A 21778-nucleotide genomic window follows, 5' to 3' on the forward strand; every position below is an offset into this window, starting at 1 on the left:
AGAATGAATATTGCTGGGATTTTGAGAGGAATTGGGTTATAAATCTGTATGTTACTGTGGGGAGAAATGACTTCTTTACCCATTTGAGTCTACTAATCCATGAATGCAAGTATGTCTCTCCATTGTTTTAGATCTTTGAATTCCTTCATCAGTGTTCTATAGCTTTCCACATGTATGAGTTTATACTTAAGTATTTTTTGAGAGATTATAAATGATACTGGGTGTATTTTTAATTTTGGTGCCCATGTGTTCATTGCTAGTATATAGACATACAATTGATTTTTGTATTTTTATGTCGTATCCTGTGATCTTGTTGAACTGATTTATTAGATCTACCTTATAAATCACTATATTTTTTTTGGTCTAGTGCCCAGAGGCTTCCTCCCTCCCTCCCTCCCTCCCTCCCTTCTCCCCTTCTTTTCTTCCTTCCTTCTCTATTTCTAACACATCTTAGTATTGGTTTCTCTCAATTGATTTCTCAGGCATTGGTGTACTCTTTCAATATTTCAAGACTTTTAGTTGCAGGACTTTTTTTTCTCTATAGTTTTTAAAAAATTTTTTTAATGTTTATTTTTGAGAGAGAGAGAGAGAGAGACAGAGTGTGAGTTGGGAGAGGGGCAGAGAGAGAGGGAGACACAGAATCCAAAACAGGTTCCGGACTCTGAGCTGTCAACACAGAGCCCAATGCAGGGCTCAAACCCATGGACCCTGAGATTGTGACCTGAGCTGAAGTCGGATGAGAACTGACTGAGCCACCCAGACACCCCGTTAATTATGGTTTTTAATATTTGCTGTATTTCATTGCTTTGGTTTTCTTCTTTGAGGACTCCTTATGTGTATTTAGGATCTTTTCTTAACTTTGTTGTCACTTTCATTCTAATAATTTTCACCTTCATTTCCTTCTTTTTTTTTTAAGATTTTATTTTTAAGTAATCTCTACACCCAACATGGGGCTCGAATTTACAACCCTGAGATCAAGACTCTCATGCTCTACCAGCTGAGCCAGCCATGCACCCCTTACCTTCCATTTCTTTTTGATTAAAAATTTATTTGCACATTCTTTATCTCTTAAGCATTATCTGTTGTGTATTGAATCTCATGATTGTTCTTGGTTAGGTTTCCTTTCTGAAATAATTTATTTCTTTTACTTCAAATTCTTCCCTGATTTCTAGCACCTAACTTCTGAGTTTTTCTGATTCTGATATGAATGTTATTTCACATTATCTTGAATATAATTTTTATCTGTTTTATAGGTATGGCTTTTTGGTGGCAAGCTTTTTAGTGCCAACATTCTGCTGCTTATTTTCCTGTTTCTTATGGCATGGGATTTGATACCAACCCTTTTCTGTTATTCATGTTATAATAGGTTTCCTGAACTTTTTGGAGCAAGAGGTTAGTCAGGGTAATTTTTCTCTTTTACCCCTCTATCTTTACCCTATTGATTTTTATGAAATGATAAGAAGTATTTGGCTTCCTGTGTTTGGAGATCTGACTCTGTTTCATTAACCCACGTATATCTGGACCCTCCTTTTCTTTGCTTCATTGTGCCTGTCTTGCTCACTTGGGATTCTTCTTCCAGAAATTCTTTTCAGTGTAGGGCTTTGCCCAGGAACGGAGATTTTCAGTCCTTAGTTTTGAGTTTAGAGCCTTATCCTGATTTATAGTGTCGGTATATATAAAAGATCTTTTCCATTTGTAGCTATTCTTAAATTGCCATTCTAAACTCTAGTGATTTATGATTTGGGGTTTTTCTGGCCTCACGTCCTTTATTTACCCTATTATATTATTTCTGCCCTTGTGTTTCCTTCTATATATATAGGCTGATACCATGTGATATATAAATTGCCTATAGTTGGCGATTTAACCAAATCCTGCTTGTATTTGAGAATTCATGGGGATACCCTGTCACCCAATCTTGTAGATTTTGTCCTTGGGATTTTGGTTTGGCAGATTTTTTCTGGTTACTTTTTTCCCCCTTTTTTGTATGAGGTGAGAGATTGCAGGAGATTAAACACTTCATTGAGAAGTTTTATTCAAGAGAAGGACAACACAAGTACACTAGCTATTGTGGTGATCCAGGTGAGATGATGGTAGCTTAGTCTAGGAAAATGACAGTGGAGCTAGAAGGTTTGAATCCTATTTTGGTGACTTGTTGGATGACAAAGAGTGAGAGACTACATAGACATGGATGATCTCCCAAGATAGGTGTTCTTATAACTGTTTGGATGATGGTGCTTTTTCCTAATATTGGGAATGTTCACGGAAGAGTAATTTTTTAGGGGAAAGTATTTTTGGGGGGAGGTGAGTAGTAAAGGGTCAAGCGGGTGCAGCTATTATGATATTTGCAAGCATCCTGAATGTGAGGCCTTGCAACAATCCATCCTCTACCCCCAGACACACATACAGACATAATTCATTTCTTCAGGGAGCTTTTCCTGACTTCTCTGGTCATGTCTCTTGATATAGAACTTTATTTACTTTCCTATCCTAACATTTAACACATTTGTATTACTGCTTATTAAACTGTGTTTTTCTCTAGACCAGCTGTTGTCAAACTTTTTCTTAAAAGGACAGATGGTAAATATTTTAGGTTTTGGGAGCCAAGAAACAAAAATAAGGATATTATGGGGTCCATGAGTGGCTCAGTTGGTTAAGCATCTAACTTCGGCTCGGGTCATGATCTGGTAGTCTGTGAGTTCGAGCCCTGTGTCAGGATCTGTGCTGACAGCTCAGAGCCTGAAGTCTGCTTTGGATTCTGTTTCTCCCTCTCTCTGCCCCTCACCCGCTCACACTGTCTCTCTCTCTCTCTCTTAAAAGTAAATAAACATTAAAAAATTTTTTAATAAAAAAATAAGGATATTATATGGATTCTTTATCATTTATGATATAACCACTTAAAAGTGAAAAGCCATTCCTGTTGGGCCCTACAAAAAACAGACAGCCGTCAGATTTGGGCTGTAGGCTGCAGTTTGCTGACCACTGTACTAGACTGTAAATTCTTATACTTGTCTTCTAGTTGTAGGCACCGGCCTTTTAGATGAACTCAGTAAGTTTTCGTTGAATGAGTGAATATTATTCTTACAGATTGGAGCTCAGCAAGAGGGTTGAACTAACGATAGATATTTGAGAGTGGTCATCACACAGTATTTGAAGACATGAGAGTAGATGTGATCACTTCAGAAGAATGAAAGAGAGGACCCAAGATGGAGCCTTTTTCTGTAATTCAGAGAACAGAACAAGTCATCACTAACTCTGGTACTTCCATCGTGTACATAGTAGTCGGTACCTGTTGCTAACTGACTTAAGCTGTTTGGCTATTTTACATACGTAGCGTTCTTTTGGATGAGTAGGAGGACTTTAACTATTAGAGATAGGTGAGATAGTAGGTTTTTTTCTTAGAAATTTTACTACCAGTGTGTTAGGTTATAATAAAACAAGCTATGGAATTCTGCCACTTACACAAACATGTATTAGCAAGCATTTACCACCTTACAGTAAAACTTCAACTGTAAGCATATACCACAAAGAACTAATCAGGGTTAGGTGACAAAATTCTCCTAAAACGGGTGGGATATAGTATCAAAGGGAGGCCTAGACTCAAAAACCTCTCTGAAGACAGACTGCAGGGCTTACCAGATTCTTAAACTGCAGACAGATAAAAATCAAGACACCTACACAATATTCCTAGTCAATCTATATATCTTGAACAATTCCATTTCAGCAGTAAGAAGTTATTTCCAATATCTCTTTATACTAATTAGCAAACCATTGTCTAAATTCAGATGTTGATATTCGAAGCACTTATAAACTGGGAGCTAACTTCTGCTTTGGATGCTTCAAATGCTAACTAACCCACTCTGAAGTGTGGCTTCCTAATTTAGAGAACTTCAGAAGTTGACTCACTACTCCTGTTGATCCCAAGGTTTGTTTTTTTTTTTTAATGTTTGTTTATTTTTGAGAGAGAGATAGAGCACAATAAGGGACACAATCTGATGCAGGCTCCAGGCTCTGAACTGTCAGCACAGAGCTTGATGTGAGGCTCAAACTCCCAATCCGTGAGATCATGACTTGGCTGAAGTCAGACGCTTAACCAACTGAGCCACCTAGACACCCCAATTCTGAAATATTTTGATGTGAATTACAGCATAGCATTAACTTGATCATATTTTGTAAGGGATATGTTGCCTAAATCTTTTTTGTTATGTCCCTGTCATAACAGTTCATAAACAAGTGTAGTTGTTATTGCAATTAAAATATTTTTTCTAATACAATAAGATAAAAACAGGGAGGCAAACCATAAGAGACTTAATTATAGAGAACAAACTGAGGGTTGCTAGAGGGGAGGTGGGTAGAGGGAAGTGGGCTAAATGGGTGATGGGCATTAAGGAGGGCACTTGTAATGAGCACTGGGTATTATATATGTAAGTGATGAATCACTAAATTCTACTCCTGAAACCAATTTAAAAAAAATTTTTTTTCTTCTCAGTTCCAGTAACAATTCGATTAGTATTCATGTAGGCAAATTTTAACAGCAGTGAGTTCTAATCTTCAGTGAATCAAAACAGTTTAGAGTTATCAAATTAATATTAATATTTGAAGATTGCTCAATGTTTATTACCATTCCGTTTGATGAATTTATACATGAAGCAGTCTGTGTTTTAATAGTATTAAAGTCAAAACACAGAAACCTAGTATAGAATTAGATTATCAAATAAAATAGTAGCACTGAACCTGGCAGTATATTAAAATAATAATATACCATGACCATGTAACCTTTATGTAGCCTTTATTCCAAAACTGTAAGGATTTCACATACTTACATATGTAATAAAATAATCCATTGTATCAACATGTCAAGGGAAAAAGGGAATATCTGATCATTTCAGTCATTCCTTTTAAGACATGGCTGATGGAGCCTTTCAGTAAACTTTGAAGGATACTTCTTTGGGGGCACCTGGGTGGCTCAATCAGTTCCGACTCTGGATTTTGTCTCAGGTCGTGATTTCATGGTTCCTGAGATTGAGCCCTGTGTCAGACTCTGGGCTGAACATGTGAAGCCTGCTTGGGATTCTCTCTGTCTTTTTTTCTTCCCTTCTCCTGTCTCAGCGCGCGCTCTCTCTCAAAACAAACATTTAAAAAAGAAGGATACTTCTTTGGCTTTAGTACAAAATATCCCAAATTTATTTTCCTTTTCATGTGGTTTTAATGCCAGGACAAGGATTTCTGTACTTTTTTAAAACATGAATCATTTAAGATAGATTTCATTGGTTGTGAACATCAAAAACCAACTCTGGCTGATTTAAGCAAAAAATTTTTTGGAGGAATATGGGTAGTTCATAGAAAGAGTAGCAGCACCTGAAAACTGGGAATAGAGCCACTCCAGGATATAGGCATTATTCACTATATTGTCCAAATACTTCCTTTAGACATTAATGTGCTACTCTTTTGTTTTTCCCCCTTTCCACTTGCTCAGGGTTCAGAGTTATGAGGGAGAAAGTTCTGCTGGCATGGTTTTGGTCTCATGCCCTATTCAAAACTAGGACAGAGTGAGATAGTTTAATAGGCAGTTCCATCAGGGTTATCCACCACAAAGGATATATAATTCCCCCAAAGAAACCTGGATGCAGTTAGGAAAGGGGAATGTATTCTAGGCAGCCAAGCCCCACCAACAGATTAGCCAACCGGTAAAATAGAGGAATTTGGGCTTTTTTTTCCCCCCTGTGTTTATTTACTTTTGAGGTAAAGGAACGATGTTTATTTACTTTTGAATGGGGGAAGGGTAGAGAGAGAGGGAGACACAGAATCTGAAGCAGGATCAAGGCCCTAAGTTCAGCACAGAGGCTGAGCCGAAGTCAGACCCTTAACCAACTGAGCCACCCAGGTGCCCTAGGAGTTTTGGCTTTTTAACCTCCCAGAGTTCATTTGAAGTCTAAAACTGACCAATTCTTAATCCTTAACAATGAATTACTTCTAAAAAGCTTTTTAAATATTAAATGCCTACAAACTTATCTATTAACAATATCAATACTTAGACACTTACATATTCTTTATTTTTCTTTTTAGACAATGCGAAGACACCGAAATGAAGTGACAGTTGAACTGCGAAAGGTAAGGGTGATTGCATTTAACAGAAAGTAATTAGATTTTTCTGATTTTAAAATTCTGTATGACTTGAATAATGAAAATACTGTGGCAAATTGGTGGTCAGCCCTAAACCACACAGCATAAAAATACATCATTAAATAGTTTATAATGGTATATATTTATAATAGCTTTCATTTATTGAGATGTACTATGCACTGTGTGAAGTACTTTAAGGCCAGCATTGAAATTCTCACATCTGATGAAATTTAGATACTCTTCTGGGTTTTTTCCTTAGTATCCTCTTTCTTTGAGCTATGTGCCAGACAGATTTCCTCCACCTTCTTCATGTAAAAGTTATACATACTTGTTAAAGATTCTTTAGAAAAACAAAAGTAGAATAACCTTATATCTTACCAATTAAATGCAACTGCTGTTAAACTGTATTGTATTTTCATCTACATTTTTGGAGGACTTTAGAATTACCTTTATGAGATTGTTTTTTCATGCAAGCACATTTTATTTGAAGCAAATATTTCAGTTGCCAGTCAAGAAAATACACATAATTGGGCGCCTGGGTAGTTTGGTCGGTTAAGCGTCCGACTTTTGGTTTTGGCTCAAGTCATGATCTCGTGGTTCATGAGTTTGAGCCCCACATTGGGCTCTGTGCTGACAGTGGGGAGCCTGCTTGGAATTCTCTCTGTCTCCTTCTCTCTTCTCTCCCCCACTAGCGCTGTCTCTGTGTCTCAAAATAAATGAATTAAATAAAAAATTTTTTAAAAAAGAAAACACACATAACTAGTTCTCTATATTATGTGTGCGTTAAAAAAATAGATTTTGAAACTTATTTCCAAATCTTTGTGTTTGTCTTTGGTTAGATCTTTCTCCGATCTTAATTCACTCCTAAAATTTCTAAATTAAAATTATCATCTTGAAATTTTTCAGTTTTAGAGAGAAGGAACGTCTTGATTTAGAGAGTAACACTCTCCCAGTCACTAGAACTAATTAGATCTGTGCATTTATTTACTTAATAAGTATTTATTTAATTTTGTGTCTTGAATTTTTACCCAGCATCGATGTTTTATGCTCATAAATACTTAGTATATAGTTCCTGAAATTCATTCTCCTGCAACCCCTAACCCCCAAGACTTTATTACAGTTGAAAAATGCTTGCTAAATCCAGTGTTCTTTCAACTCCTTAACCTCTTCAAAGATACAGATTAACAACAGTGATTTGGTAATCATATTTTCAAGCTTTTTCATATCCTTGGTTCATTTGGACCAGAAAAGTGAACTTAGCTTAAGAAAGAGTGAGGTGGGCTCCTTGCCAGTCTTAACAGTTTGTATCTAGCTCATATTTTTTTTCTTTTAAACTTTTTATTAGCACATATATACAGAAAAAAGTCAACACACCTTAAGCTTGCTGAGTTTTCACAAAGTGAACACATCTGTATAACAAGCTCCTGGATCAAGAAAGAGAACATTACTTATATTCCAAGGCTCCTTCCCGGTTATGCCTTTCCCCCAAGGGTAACCATTATCCTGATTTTTAATATTATAGATTATTTTGCATAGTTTGAACTTTATGTAAATAAAACAGTGTCCTTTTGTGTCTGGCTTTTCATTCATTATGTGAAGATCATTCTTCTTAATAGAGATGGTAGCAATGGTAGGAATAAAACATCAGTAATACCACCTATCCCCAGATGTGGGCCTTTACTTTCCCATAAATTTTCATGCTTGGAATACAACTCTAAAACTTTTGTTTTGGTTCTGGTATTATTCAGAATCCTCTTCTTGTTTTAAGCTTTTTAGCCCTTCAGATATGCTTAATTTAAGCTATTCACTTGTCTTAATATTTGGTTACTTGTTTCTTCTTCTGTAGTTGTACTGTCTTCTGTATTTAATTTATAGAATTAAAATTTCTTGCTTGTCAGTACATCTTTATAAATAACCACTTTGTTTACCTTAGAGTCCTCTTATTTCTTCTTTTTATTCCTAAATAACATTATTCCTTTCTAGTTACTAGAATTAGTTCCTAGAAATCCTTATAGAAGGACCAAAAATTAAATTAACTAAAGAAATCTCAAGAAATTTCCTTACTTCACATTTCAGAATTCCCTGAATAAGCAGCAGAATGTGAACAGTTCCTAAAACTAAGCCTAAACTTCAGACAGAACTTCATTGATTTTGGTATGATTCTGTAGAGGTGTGGAGAGCCCTTCAAGAGAAGATTCCTTTATTCTTTATGGCCAGAGTGTCTGTCTCTACTTCTAGCCTTGCTATCTCTATAGCTCCCTTAAGAAGAAAATCACAGCATTGTCGTTAATGACATTGAGATTCTTGTTAATAGAAGAAAGCTAGTTTCCAGAGTTTCATAGATGAGCTCTATCTGTATTAAATTGTAACCACACTACCCCAATCATACTCCTAAATCTCTTTCCCAGCCCATCTCTAAAGGCCTACCAAAATTCTGGACCAATGGTTCATCCTCATTAAGTGCTCATTTTCAAGAATTAAACTGATTATAATATCTTAAAATTTTCTGTATATTTAAATCCTTTATTGAATTTTTAAGAAGCAATAGTATCAATAGATACGAGCAGTGCTACTCAAAAGTCCTAATCTATAACAAGTTAGGGAGGTTGAGTCAAAATACTAAACCAGACTGTTTCCTTTACTAAAAAATCTTTCTACCTAAACAAATAAATAACGTAACTAAACAATGTGTGTAGTTTCACAGTTGATTTCTGGCACAAGCTCCGTATTTTGTAGCAGGCCTGTAACATAGAGCTCGAGAAATCTTAGCCAGTCCAAGGACTGTACTTTGGATAGCACTGATACTGCTCTGTCAGATTAAGGATGAAATCTAGTTATTAATATGTACTGTTTTTACTGGCCTCAAATTCTTTTTGTCTGAACTTTTTTGTCTTTACCTCTTTGATATTTTACTTTCTCCTATTTAATTAGGTACTTATGCCTCAACACTTACACAGAGGTCTTTACTTCTGTTTTATATCATTTTGTAAACAGTTACATAGGAGTTAAATAACTTGCCTAAAATCACATAGCTGATAAATGGGAGCGCTGAGCTCTTAACCATTATGCTATAATGGCCCTCAATATAAATGTTTGTTCAGTGAATATATTAAACTTTATATAATCTTCTCTTGATGATTTAACAGTTAGGTATCCCATAGGATTTTATTGTCATTAGATCTGGGGTGGGGCACGTTAAGTTCTTACATAATGAAAACCACCACCAAAATACCATACTTTGACTTCTCAGATATAGTACAGTTGTTTTAATTGTCTGACCTTTTAGTAAGATGTCTTTTTTAAAAAATACCATAAATTCCTATATTAACAAGATAATAAAGAAAATTTATATTATCATATCGGTTGATATGGAAAAAGCATTTGACAAAACCTAACACTTGTTCCTGATAAAACTCTTGATAAATTGCAGTTAGAACTTGTTCAACTTTTTTAAAAATTTTCTTTTGAGAGAGAGCACAAGCTGCGGAGAGGCAGAGAGAGAGGGAGACACAGAATCTGAAGCAGGCTCTGGGCTCTGAGCTGTCAGCAAAGAGCCTGACGCACAGTTCAAACTCGTAAACCACGAGATCATGACCTGAGACAAAGTCAGATGCTTAACTGACTGAGCCACCCAGGCGCCCCTAGATCTGCTCAATTTGATAAAAGAGCATCTGCAAAAATCTACAGCTAACATACTTAATGGTGAAAAAACTGAATGGATCTGAGATTCTAAGATCTGAGAACAAAGCAGGATGTCTATTCTTACTGTTCTTATTTAATATAGACTCTGCAAAAAAGCTCCTAGAATTAAAAATTGAATTCAGCAAGGTCACAGAAACAAGATTAACACATAAAAGTCTATTGCTTATATATGCTAACAATGAATATGCAGAAACCAATGTTAAAAGCACAATGCCATTTAGAGCCACTCTGAAGAAAATAAAATACTTTGTTATACGTTAACAAAACATGTACAGGATACGTACACTGAATATTATAAGATGCTGATGAAAGAAATAAAATAAGATTTAAGTAAATGGAGAGATGTATACTGTGGTAATGAATTGGAAGATTCATCATAGTAAAGATGCCTGTTCTCAGATTGATCTATTGGTTTAATGCATTTTTTATCAAAATACCACCAAAGTTTTTTTGTAAACACAGACCATCTTATTCTAAAATGTATATGGAAAGCCACAGGCTCTAGAAGACCTAAAACAATCCTGACAAAGAATAAAATAGGAGCAATTACTCTACCTAATATTAAGGCTTATCAATGGAACAGAAGATAAAACCAGAAATAAATCTACACAAATACACTCAAGTTACTTTTGACAGGTGCAAAACTAGTTAATGGAGGAAGAATATCTTTTTTTAGCAAAGGGTATTAGAACAATTGGAAATTCACGGGCAAAAATAAATAAATAACCTCAATCTAATTGTCACACCTATACAAAAACACAAAATGGACCCTAGATTTAAATGTAAAACATAAACTGTAAATGGAGGGAAATTTTCAGGATCCAGAGCCAGGCAAAGAGTTCTTAGAGTTGACCACAAAAGCAAAAACCATAAAAAGGAAGTTGGAGCTTAACAAATTAAAAACCTTTATTTCTGTGAAAACCCACGTGAAGAAGAGAGTGAAAATACAAGCTAGAGACAAAAAGAAAACCACACATCCAATACAGGGCCAGTATCTAGCATATTTAATGAACTCTTAAAGGTTAGTAGTAAAAGACAAAACAAACAAACAAACAAACAAAAAACGATCTAATTAGAAAATGGGCAAAGATGAGAAGAGACATTTCACTGAAGGATATATGCAGATGGTACTTATGATGATGATTATTTATACATCATTAGCCATCAGAGAACTATGGACTAAAACCAACTAAGCATCTATCAGAATGACTAAAATAAAAAATAATGACAACATGGAATGCTAGTGAGGATGCAGAGAAATTGATTAAGTCAAAGGTTGCTGATTAGAATATGGAATGGTATAATCATTCTGGAAAACATGTAGCTACTATATAACTACCAATTACACTCCTACTCATTTATTCCAGAGCTATGAAAACTGGTATTCATACAAAACCTGTACATGAATGTTTGTAACAGCTTTATTTTGCAATAGCCAAAACCTGGGAACAACCCAGATGTCTTTAAAGGGTAATTAGTTAAACTTTTTTTTTTTTTAATATTTTTATTTCTAGGAGAGAGAGAGAGAGAGAGACAGCGTGAGCAGGGGAGGGTCAGAGAGAGAGGGAGTCACAGACTCTGAAATAGGCTCCAGGCTCCGAGCCGGCAGTCAGCACAGAGCCCGACGCGGGGCTCGAACCCATGAACCGCGAGATCATGACCTGAGCGAAAGTCGGACGCTTAACTGACTAAGCCACCCAGGCGCCCCTAGTTAAACTTTAGTATGTCTTTGCCATGAAATGCCACACAGCAATTAAAAGGAACAGACTATTAATAGAAGCAACAACTTATGCAAATATTTAGGAAATTCTGCTGGGCAGAAGAAAGCCCATCACAAAAAGGTTACATACTGTGCGATTCCATTTATATAACATTTTTGAAATGATAAAATTTTAGAAATGAAGGACAGATTAGTGGTTGCCAAGGGTTAGATACAGGGAGAGGGAGATTGTTTGCTTATAAAAGGGCAACAGGAGGGCATCTTCTGTTTTTAGAACTGTTCAGTATTTTCACTAAAATGGTGGATACATGAACCTGTACAGGTGATAAAATTGTATCGAATTAATGCACAAAACATTAATACAGTGAATATAAGTAAGACAGGAAATCTGGATAAGATCAGGAGATTATGTCAGTGTCAGTGTCTTGGTTGTGATATTATACTGTAGTTCTGCAGAATATTAATTAAAAGAACCTGAGCTAGGGATTTCTGCACTATTTCTTACAACTGCATTCAAATTTACAGTTATCTCCATCAAAACTTCAATTAATAAAATGCTAAATTAGTTTTAACTCTGAATTAGTTTTTTTCTTTAAGTTTTTATTTTAATTCCAGTTAGTTACATAGAGTTAACTTTCAGGTGTAGGTACATCTTTCTGTTGTACAACTGTACAACTTTCAGGTGTACAGTATAGTGATTCAACACTTTCGTACAACTGAGTGCTCATTACAAGTGCACTACTTAATCCCCATCACCTATTTAACCCCTCCAACCCACCAACCTCCCCTCTGGTACCCATCAATTTGTTCTCTAAAATTAAGAGTCTGTTTTTTGGTTTCTCTCTCTCTCTTTTTCTCTTTGCTCATTTCTTTTATATCTTAAATCACATATGAGTGAAACCATATGCTGTTATTTTTTCTCTGAGTTATTCCGCTTAGCAAAATACTCCCAGGCTCTATCCATGTCATTGTAAATGGGAAGACTTCATTCTTTTTTAGGGCTGAATAATATATACATATACTGTATCTTTTTTTTAATAGTTGATTTATTTTTGAGACAGAGACAGAGCATGAGCTGGGAAAGGGTAGAGAGAGAGGGAGGCACAGAATCCAAAACAGGCTCCGGGCTCTGAGCTGTCAGCACAGAATCCGATGTGGGGCTCGAACCCATGAACCATGAGATCATGTCTGAGCTGAAGTCGGACGCTTAACCGACTGAGCCACCCGGGGCCCCTGTACTGTATCTTCTTTATCCATTCATCAATTAATGGAAACTTGGGCTGCTTACATATCTTGGCTATAAGAAATAATGCTGTGATAAATGTAGAGTTCCATGTATCCCTTTGAATTAGGGTTTTTGTATCCTTTGAGTAAATACCCAGTAGTGTGATTGCTGGATTATAGGGTAGATCTATTTTTAGTTTCTTGAGGAAACTCCATACTGTTTTCCAGAGTGGCCGCCCCAGTTATCTTTCCCATTAACAGTGCACAAGGATTCCTTTTTTTCCACATCCTTACCAACACTTGTTCTTTCTCGTGTTTTTGATTTTAACCATTCCAACAGGGTGAGGTGATAATCTTATTGTAGTTTTGATTTGCATTTCCCTGATGATAAGTGATGATGAACTCCTTTTCACGTGTCCGTTGACCATGTGTGTGTTTTTGGAGAAATGTCTGTTCATGTCTTCTACCCATTTTTTAATTGGGTTATTTATCTTGGGGATGTTGAGTTTTATAAATTCTTCATATTATTTGGATATGTCATTTGCAAATATCTTCTCTCATTCTGTATGTAGGTTGCCTTTCAGTCTTGATGATTATTTTCTTCACTGTATAAAAGCTTTTATTTTGATGTAGGCCAAATAGGTTTATTTTTGCTTTTGTTTCCCTTGCCTCAAGAGACATATCTAGAAAAAAGTTGTTATAGCTGATGTCAAAGAGGTTATTGCCTCTGTTCTCTTTTAGGATTTTTATGGTTTCAGGTCTCACATTTAGGTCTTTAACCCATTTTGAATTTATTTTTGTGTATGGTGTAAGAAAGTGATCCAGTTTCTTTTGCATGTTGCTGTCCAAGTTTCCCAGCACCATTTTTTGAAGAGACTCCTGTTCCCATTGGATAGTCTTTCCTGCCTTGTCAAAGATTAATTGACCATATAGTTGTGGGTTTGTTACTGTGTTTTCTATTCTTTTCTATTGACCTATATATCTATTCTTGTGCTAGTACCATAATATCTTGATGACTGCAGCATTGTAGTATAATTTGAAGTCTGGAATTGTGATGCCTCTAGCTTTGCTTTTCTTATTCAAGATTGCTTTGACTATTTGGGGTCTTTTGTAGTTCCATACAAATTTTAGAATCATTTGTTCTAGTTGTGTGAAAAATGCTATTGGTATTTTGGGGTTTTTTTATGTTTATTTATGTTTGAGAGAGAGAGAGAGAGAGAGACTGAGCGCTAACAAGGGAGGGGCAGAGAGAGAGAGGGAGACACACACAGAATCGGAAGCAGGCTCCAGGCTCTGAACTGTCAGCATGGAGCACAACATGGGACTTGAACCCACGAACCATGAGATCATGACGTGAGCCGAAGTCGGACACTTAACTGACTGAGCCACTCAGGTGCCCCTTTTAGGGTTGTTGTTTTTGTTGTTGTTTACTGTTGGTATTTTGATACAGATTGCATTATATATGTGGATTACTTTGGGTAGTATAGACATTTTAACCATGTTTGTTCTTCCAATCCATGAGCATGGAATGTCTTTCCATTTCTTTGTGTTGCCTTCAGTTTTTTTCATCAGTGTTTTCTAGTTTTCAGAGTACAAGTGTTTCACCTCTTTAGTTAAGTGTATTCCTGGGTATCTTATTATTTTAGGTGCAATTGTAAATTAGAGTGTTTCCTTTATTTCTCTTTCTGCTGATTCATTGTATATAGAAATACAACAGATTTCTGTGTATTAATTATGTATCCTGCCACTTTACTGAGTCATTTATCAGTTCTAGCAGTTTTTTGCTAGAATCTTTTGGATTTTCCATACAGAGTATCATTCATCTGCAAAGAGTAAGAGTTTTACTTCTTCCTCACTGATTTGGATGTCTTGTATTTCTTTTTGTTGTCAGATTGCTGTGCCTAGGACTTGCAATACTATGTTGAATAAAAGTGGGGAGAGTGGACACATCCCTGTCTTGTTACTGACCTTAGGGGAAAAGCTCTCAGTTTTTTCCTATTAAGGATGATGTTAGCTGTAGGTTTTTCATAGATGGACTTTATTATGTTACCTCTAAACCTGCTTTTTTGAGGATTTTTTTTCATGAATGGATCTTGTACTTTGTCAAATGCTTTTCCTGCGTCTGTTGAAATGATCATTTGTAAAACCTTGAATTAGTAAAGGAGAATCCAAAAGAAAGCAGCAGTTGTTTGATAAGATTGATAAGGTAAGTGATCCTTCAGGAAAAATAATTTCTGTTGTCAGATTTTTACATGATGGATGAACCAGTAGTGTTTTGGTTATAAAAAAATTAACCAAAGTATAATACACTGAGGAGAGTGGCCAAAATGTAAGTATAACATATAAAACTTGTGGGTGAATATCCATATGTCTATACAGCAGTAGTGTAATTTCATAAATGTTAATGTTGAGGAGAACGTCTTATCTTGTGTGCATTATTTAGAAGCAGTTAGATGCAACCAGAGTTGAGCTACTTCTAAAAGAAAAAAATAGCAAGTAGTAGAATGTGTCTAAGAAGTAGCTCTGTAGCCAGAAACTGGATTCACATCTTAACTGATACTTCCTAGGTATATAATTTAATTTATCCAGGTTCTCTGTATCTCCATTTTAGTGCTCTGTGAAATAAAAGTAATTTTATTTTTAATTTTACAGGAACTAAAGCCATATAAAAATTTAACACAATGAATGTATTGCTGGATAAAAACAAATTTAATTATGTCACGTTCAAAATGGGGCTGATAAACATTTTTTTCGTAACATGTTTAAGAAGTGAGTGCTGGGGCTACCTGGGTGTCTCAGTCGGCTAAGTGTCTGACTTTGGCTCAGGTCATGATGTTGCGGTTTGTAAGTTTGAATCCTGCTTTGGGCTCTGTATTGACAGTGTGGAGCTTGCTTGGGATTCTCTCTTTCTGTGACAGTAAATAAATAAACTTAAAACAAACAAACAAAAAAGAAGTGATTGGTGACTTATTCCACAAGTTCAGGTATACAGTGTTGAGCTACTTTTTCAAGATAAGGAGAGAAATCTGGGGAATGAAAGAGAACTTTATATAGAAATCAATACACAGAATTTGTTCACTCAAAAAATATTAGGTTGAGTCTTAAGAAATTGCCCATCATAGGGGCACCTGGGTGGCTTGGTCGGTTAAGCGTCCGACTTTCGCTTAGGTCATGATCTCGCGGTTCGCGGGTTCGAGCCCCGCGTCGGGCTCTGTGCTGACTGCCAGCTCAGAGCCTCGAGCCTGTTTCAGTCTGTGACTCCCTCTCTCTCTGACCCTCCCCTGCTCGCTCTGTCTCTCTCTCTCCTAGAAATAAATAAAAATATAAAAAAAAAAAAGAAATTGCGCATCATAATTAACCTTTTTAACATATAAAGTGGACATTCCATGTGGTTCGACCCTAATAGTCAGAAAATAGAAAGTCTAAATAGTTAATAATAATAGATTTTTAAAGGACCTTTAGAAATTGATCCTGTTTTTCTGTGTGTGTGTGTGTGTGTGTGTGTGTGTGTGTGAGTGAGAGAGAGAGAGAGAGAGAGAGAGAGAGATTGGACATAAAGTAGGTGTTGAAACTAGTTCCAGTATCTTCTGAGCTCCCCTCCCACTTGATGAAAGAGATGCCTTTTATGGTTGCTGAATTTATTGTAGTACAATGTCTAGGAGGATAAAAATCTCTAGATTGTCAAATAAAAGTACAGTTTACCTGGTTTGATGAAGCTCCCTTTAATGCCTAATTAAATCATCAGAAACCTACCCAGAGATTATCTTTTCTTGGGTTATACATAGTTTTTATTAAGAGTAGCATATGATTTTCATGCCCTAGGATATTTTGGCTTATTTAGGATGCTTTCAATTCAAATGTGGGATTCATTACTTAATTTTGATAAAAGAAACAATTTACTAAGTAGCTACAATAACTTTAAAAACAAATTAACTTGAACTTGCCTTTGAAAACCTTCGTGGCTGGTGTGAGGGAGACAGGAGGGTTTGTGTAGGACGACTTTCACCATCACTAACAGAATCACTACTATCTATTGGCTCAATGGAATCTTTTTCTTTTTGTGCAACTGTAACAAGGAACCTATCCAATGACACTTGCTTTTGCCTCCTTTTGAGGATTTTGTGGAAATGTGACATTGCATTGTCGTTAAACAGATTCATTGCTTGCACTGCTTTATATAGCCTTATTTGGGTGGTGCTTTTCTACAAAATTTTGCACTGTTTCCCACATTTTACACATCTATCTCATCTCATTTGAAGTGAGAGTTTCCTTCGCCTTTTTCTCCTCCTCCTCTGCAGGCAAGATGCAGACATAGACTTCTTAGAAAATCTTGCCGTTTTGGCTACTCGGATACCTCGTTTGTACTTCTTGATGATTTCTTTTGTAACTTCCACTGTAATCATCTTCTTAGCGCCTTTCTTTTCAACTTTTTCTGCATGGGAGCCATTGTATATGCTCACATCAGTGTTGACTACAGTACAGTATTAATAAACTCTTGTCATATACTGTATTTAATGTAATTGTCAATAAGGCAGCAGAAGGAAGGGTCTGTATCTGCAGACAGCCTGACCTAGAATGAAGCAAAGCATTCCTAAGCTTACTCTTCTATGGAAAGGAAAGGACTGTCCACAGGTGCTTTGAAGTGACAAAAAATACACTAGTGCCAGTTGTGGGCACCTTCCAACATTCTGAAAAATTACCGATTTCTGCCAAACACTGTGCCTTTAGACCAAGCATCTGAGCATGGGAGATGGTTTCCCCACAATCCCGCGCTGAGAGAGAGCACGAGGAGCTATTGGCTCAATTATGATCACATGACATTTGACATCACTTACTACTTGTTTATCAAAGTAAAATTTATTAGCAATGTTTGTTTCTCTTGCAGAACGCTAGCAGAACAAGTTACTTGCAATCCAGTGTTGTACAAATACATATAAACCAAAACTTGACAAAATTATAAGGCAGAATTTGTCAAAGGCAAAATCATTGTGGTAGATTTTCTTTTCAGTAATAAACACACCAATTAAGAGGGGAATGAAAAGTTAAATAACTTAATTTGCAAGTGTTTTCTAAAAAACATGTATAAGACCCCTCAAAAAATGGCTTTGTGATAGTATAAAGCTGTAATTTCCAAACTGTGCACTGAGGTAACATGGAGCTCCAGAGGGACATTTGGAATATTTTGAATTTTTAAGAGAAACACAGCAACATTTAACATCTTTTAGATATCACGGAACTACTAGGGATTGAGGTAGTTTACAATTTAGACATTAGATCTCACTCAATTCGTTTAATCACATATTTTGTTTTAAGAGCAAAATAAAGGGGCACCTGGGTGGCTCAGTTGGTTAAGTGTCTGACTTTGGCTCAGGTCATGATCTCATGGTTTGTGGGTTTGAGCCCTGTGTCGGGCTCTGTGCTGACAGCTAGCTCAGTCTGGAGCCTGTTTCAGATTCTGTGTCTTCCTCACTCTCTGACCCTCCCCTGTTTATGCTGTCTCTCTCTCTCTCTCTCTCTCTCNGACTCAGTTCATAATCTCAGGGTTTGTGAGTTCGAGCCCTGTGTCGGGCTCTGCACAGACAGCTACAGAGCCTGCTTGGGATTCTCTGTCTCCTCTCTCTGCCCCTTCCCTGCTGTCTCTCTATCTCAAAAAGAAACATTAAAAAAAAAAAAGAAAATTTAGCTATTTCCTTTGGCCTACTCTGTGGACTGAGAAACTTCAGGAAAATCTAGTATAAAACAAATATCAGTTATTTTCAGAGTGTTGTACAGACTATGTTCTCTGATCACAATACAATTAAATTAGAAATCTGTGTATAAGATAGTTACAAAAACCTCATATTGTGGAGGAAAAGAAAGAAAGAAAGCACTTCTAACCTTGACCATCATAGAAATCCCAGTGGCTATTAGAATTACCCAGAAATGAACAATAGAAAAAATAATTACGTGTCAGATCCTGTGGAACACAGTTAAAAAAGATACTTCTCAAGAGAAATTTATAGTAAATAGAGATATAGAACAAATAAAAATAGGAATTTAAAAGGCATATTAATGTATATGTGACATAGGTTTTAAAATATTTGTATATCACTTAGTTTTTGCTGCATAATAAACTAATTCAAAAATCAGGTAGCTTAAAACAATAGCCATATTATACAGCTAATAATTCTATGGGTTGGCAGAGTGGTCCTTCTAGTCTAGGCCAGTTCAGCTGATATCTGCTGGGCTCCCTCATTCATCACTGGTGGGTTGGCTGGTGATTAGATGATCTAAGGATGGTCTCACACAAGTTACTGGGTATTGGCTGTGTCCTTGGTTGTCTTCTACATAACCTCATCTTGTAGCAGGCTAGCACAGTGCTGTTCACATGGTGGTTTTAGAATAAGAGCAGCAAGAGAGGACATTCTCAGATGTATAAGCAGTTTTCAAGTGCATTTGAATAATGTCCCATTACCAAAACAAGTCACACAGCTACACCTGGAATCGGTGCAGGACCAGACTATGCAGAGGCATCGGAAAGGGAATTATAGCCATTTTTGCCAACAATATACTACAGTTTGACCATGAGTAATTTTTTGCTAATAGATTTGAAAACTTAGCTGAAATGAACAACTTCCTAGTGGAAAAAAAATGTACCCAGCTAACTCAAGAAGGAATGAAAACCTGAAGAGTTCTAAAAATAAAGAAATTATATCAGTAGCTAAAAATGTTTAACCTCTTCCAACCCCTTGAAAAAAGGTAATCTTGCAGATGGAACTCCAGCAAACATTCAAAGAACAGATAATTCCTTATTAAATGATGTAGAGAAGGTAAGGAGGGAATACTACCCAACTCATTCTGTGAGGCTAGCAAAACCATGACACTGAGAATGTGACCAAGACAGCATGAGAAAAGGGGTTTATAAGCCAGTTTCACTTATGAACATAGGTTTAAAAATTATAAATAAAACATTAATAAATTAAATCCAGTAAAGAATACCTGTAAAAATTTCAGGGGGGGTACCTGGGTGGGTCAGTCAGTTAAGCATCTGACTTCAGCTCAGGTCATGATCTTACGTTTTATGAGTTTGAGCCCCGCGTTGGGTTCTGTGCTGATAGCTCAGAGCCTGGAACCTGCTTCAGATTTGGTGTCTCCCTCTCTCTCTCTGCCCCTCCCCCACTCATATTCTCTCTCTCTCTCTCTCTCTCTCTCTCTCTCTCTCTCTCAAAAATAAACATTAATTTTTTAATTAAAAATTTTTCAAGAAAGGTTTGTCCCAGGTCTTGCAAACTTGCAAATTTTACATTGCAGGGTTCTAAGTTTAACATTAGAAAGTCAGTTAATTTACCACATTTATAGATGAAAGGGGAAAATTATATGTCCATATCAATGGGTGCAAAAGAAGCACAATTTAATAACATGAAACACCTATTTGTGGCTGAAAAGGTAAAAGAAAAAAATCTTAGGAAATTAGGAATACAAATGAGCTGCTTTACCTCCCCTTCCAAGAAAAAAGACTGCAAACATCATATGTCATGATAAAATGCTATCCCCTGTATTTAGGCATTGTTGTATTTAAGAGGCTTTAGTTGTATTTATGTTTTGTATTGCTTTTATGTCTGAAATACCTGCGGGAGTTGGAGGAATGGAAAGAGTACCATTCCTGAAAGCCCTTTGGAAGCTTCATTATTCAGACTGGAAAATAATTAGAGGAAAACAGAATAAAAATAGAATGGGATGAACTTTAGTGAAACTTCAGATAAATTCCAAGAGATGTTAAAATTGCCATATAAAAGATTTTAAAATTAACCATGTTACAAATCACAAAGTGCAATGCATAGATTCTTTTAAGTTTTGAAACAATTTCAAACTTACAGTTTGAAATTCAAATTTGCAGTAGTACAAAAAATACTGTGCACTCTTCACTCAATACCCAGCTTCCTTGTTTGTTAGCTTTTTTCTTTATTTGCTTTATTCTCTCTCTCTAATTTGCACACACATACACATACTTTTTCTTAAAACAGGTAAGTTGCAGGCATAATGCCCCATTACCCTTATAATATGTCAGTTCATATTTCATAAAAACATACGCTTTCCTATGTAACCACATTGCATTTGTCACATTAACACAGATAAGTATTTACTGATTCATAGATCTAACTCGTATTTTGCTAGTTCCTAATAATAATGTCCCTTATAAATCTAAGATCCAATCCAGGATTAGACATTGCACTTGTCACGTTTCTTTAATCTCATCCAATCCTGCACTTCTTCGGTCTTTATCTTTCATGACACATTTTGAAGAGTACAGACTAGTTTTTATAGAATGGCAGGTTTAGGTTTGTCTTATTTTCCTCAAGTGGTGGTGGTGGTGGTGGTGGTGGTGATTTTGGTCAGGAATACCATAGAAGTGATATTTTCTCAGTGCATCAGACCAGAAGCACACAATGTGGATAAGTACTTTGTGGGGAGCCACTTGAGACTATAAAATATCAGTGCGTGGATTTTAATAGCTGTGAGATACAGTAATTTAAAAATAATGTAGAATTGATTGAGAAGTTGCTAAAGAAGTATGCTGTGATATAAGTAGAAGTTGGTAGGTAATCTAATGATTAGCATATATAAGCCTCAGCTTGTTTGAAATGCTTGCTTTTACACTGGACAAAAGTAGATGTTACACAGATAATACAGAAAGCTTTAGATATACATATATTTGCAGCTTTAACTTTCTACTTGATCTGAATTTTAACATCAGTATTAATACCTCTTCAGTAACTTTCTGTTATAACCAGACACTCTGTAAATAATGTTTTGAAGACTAGGTAGTGTGTGTATAGCCTTTGAAATTGTAGATTGAAAAGGATTTTTGAAGTCATTCAGACTTTTATCTAATTTATTTAGACCTAATTCTATAAACAAACTAGAAACTTAAAAGAAGATTGATTTATGGGGCGCCTGGGTGGCTCAGTTGTTTGAGCGTCTGACTTCTGCTCAGGTCATGATCTCATGGTTTGTGCGTTCAAGCCCCGCGTT

General features: G+C 36.0%; 1 protein-coding gene across 1 annotated transcript in view; it reads left to right on the top strand.

Annotated features, from left to right (window-relative positions):
- Positions 1–6066: 6066 nt before the first annotated feature.
- KPNA3 (karyopherin subunit alpha 3) overlaps positions 6067–21778 on the top strand; it is a 49027-nt gene continuing 33315 nt past the window's right edge. Inside the window, exon 1 of the mRNA XM_077752605.1 lies at positions 6067–6108. Coding sequence (XP_077608731.1) covers positions 6067–6108 — 42 coding nt within the window. The remainder of the gene's footprint in view (positions 6109–21778) is intronic.

The sequence above is a fragment of the Crocuta crocuta genome, unplaced genomic scaffold (genome assembly GCF_008692635.1).
Source record: "Crocuta crocuta isolate KB4526 unplaced genomic scaffold, BGI_CrCroc_1.0 scaffold190, whole genome shotgun sequence".
Classification (NCBI taxonomy): Eukaryota; Metazoa; Chordata; class Mammalia; order Carnivora; family Hyaenidae; genus Crocuta; species Crocuta crocuta.